Source organism: Orycteropus afer, unplaced genomic scaffold, assembly GCF_000298275.1.
Source record: "Orycteropus afer afer isolate SDZICR_OR568_19922 unplaced genomic scaffold, OryAfe1.0 scaffold00419, whole genome shotgun sequence".
Taxonomy (NCBI): domain Eukaryota; kingdom Metazoa; phylum Chordata; class Mammalia; order Tubulidentata; family Orycteropodidae; genus Orycteropus; species Orycteropus afer.
The window spans coordinates 1,081,897-1,083,319 of record NW_006922006.1 but is presented as its reverse complement, the minus strand read 5'-3'; the positions used below and the strand labels follow the sequence as shown (position 1 = coordinate 1,083,319).

At 44.4% G+C, this 1,423-nt stretch overlaps 1 protein-coding gene across 1 annotated transcript; it reads left to right on the top strand.

Annotated features, from left to right (window-relative positions):
• Positions 1-689: 689 nt before the first annotated feature.
• On the top strand, positions 690-1,418 carry LOC103208174 (olfactory receptor 9Q1-like; the record flags this gene model as incomplete). The annotated part of the gene is made up of 1 exon (XM_007953851.2): positions 690-1,418. A coding segment is annotated over exon 1 (729 nt), but the record flags the coding sequence as incomplete, so codon positions are not given.
• Positions 1,419-1,423: the final 5 nt, after the last annotated feature.

The window sequence follows — 1,423 nt, the reverse complement described above, 5'->3', positions numbered from 1 at the left end:
ATCACTGTGGTCACAGTGAGGAGCAAGAATTGGCAGAAAGCAAGTCTGAAGGCAGAGACAGTAATTAGCAACATGGTTGTTGTTCTAATCAGGCAAGGGATGAAGAGGGTTTGAAGTAAGGGAGGAGCTGTGGTCTTGGAAAGGTCCCTGCATGGCACAAGTGTTTTGTGATTGGCTGCTAACCTAAATGTTGATGGTTCAAACCTACCCAGTGGCTCCACAGAAGAAAGTTCTGGTGAATAGCTTCCATAAAGATTATAACCAAAGAAACCCTATAGACAAATTCTACTCTGTAGCTTGTGGGGTCACCATTAGTTAGAAGTAGCTCAAGCCCATGAATCAACCCTTATTGAAACAATAAGGAAATTTTGGTTCAGAATTGTTATCTGACTTCTAGGGGGTGGTTAGCAATGAAGATGGGAGAATATGTGCTTGTATTCTGAAAATGTTTATCTGTATTTGTTTTCTTATCATATACTATGATGATTCTCTATCACAATTTTCCGTGTCCTGCCTTCTATGAACTTCTTTGAAGGTAGGAGCTATGGTCAGTCATCTGAGAAGACCCACACAATATCTTAGGTATTTTGTCCATAGTAAATATTCAGTAAATGTGAACTAGAAATAGTTCATTTTTATTTATAGCTTCCTAACTTCTCATTCGAGCCCTCTTATGTCCCACCAGCTTAATGGCAGAGAAGAACCTCACCTCAGTGACTGAATTCCTCCTTATGGCATTCACAGAGCGTCCTGAATGGGGACTCTCTCTCTTCCTCCTATTTCTATTTATCTATCTCATCACGTTGTTGGGGAACTTAGGGATGATCATCCTGATCCGCATGTATTGCCGGCTTCACATCCCAATGTATTTCCTTCTCAGTCACCTCTCCTTCATGGACATCTGCTACTCATCTGTCACTGTTCCTCAAATGTTGGCTGTGTTGCTGGAGCATGGGGCAATTTTATCCTACACACGCTGCGCTGCTCAGTTCTTCCTCTTCACCTTCTTTGGTTCCATTGACTGCTACCTCTTGGCCATCATGGCCTATGACCGCTATGTGGCTGTGTGCCAACCCTTGCTTTATGTCACCATCATGACTCATAGGGCCTGTTTGGGTTTTGTGGCTGGGGCTTACGTTGCTGGCCTCTTCAGTGCCGTGGTGAGGACAGTCTCAGCTTTCACTCTCTCCTTCTGTGGGGACAATGAGATCAACTTCATTTTCTGTGACCTTCCACCTCTCTTAAAGCTGACCTGTGGGGATAGCTACACCCAAGAGGTGGTAATTATTGTGTTTGCCATTTTTGTCATCCCTGCCTGCATGGTGGTGATCTTGGTATCCTACCTGTTCATCATCGTGGCCATTATGAAGATCCCCTCAGCAGGCGGTAGGGCCAAGACCTTCTCTACGTGTGCTTCTCACCT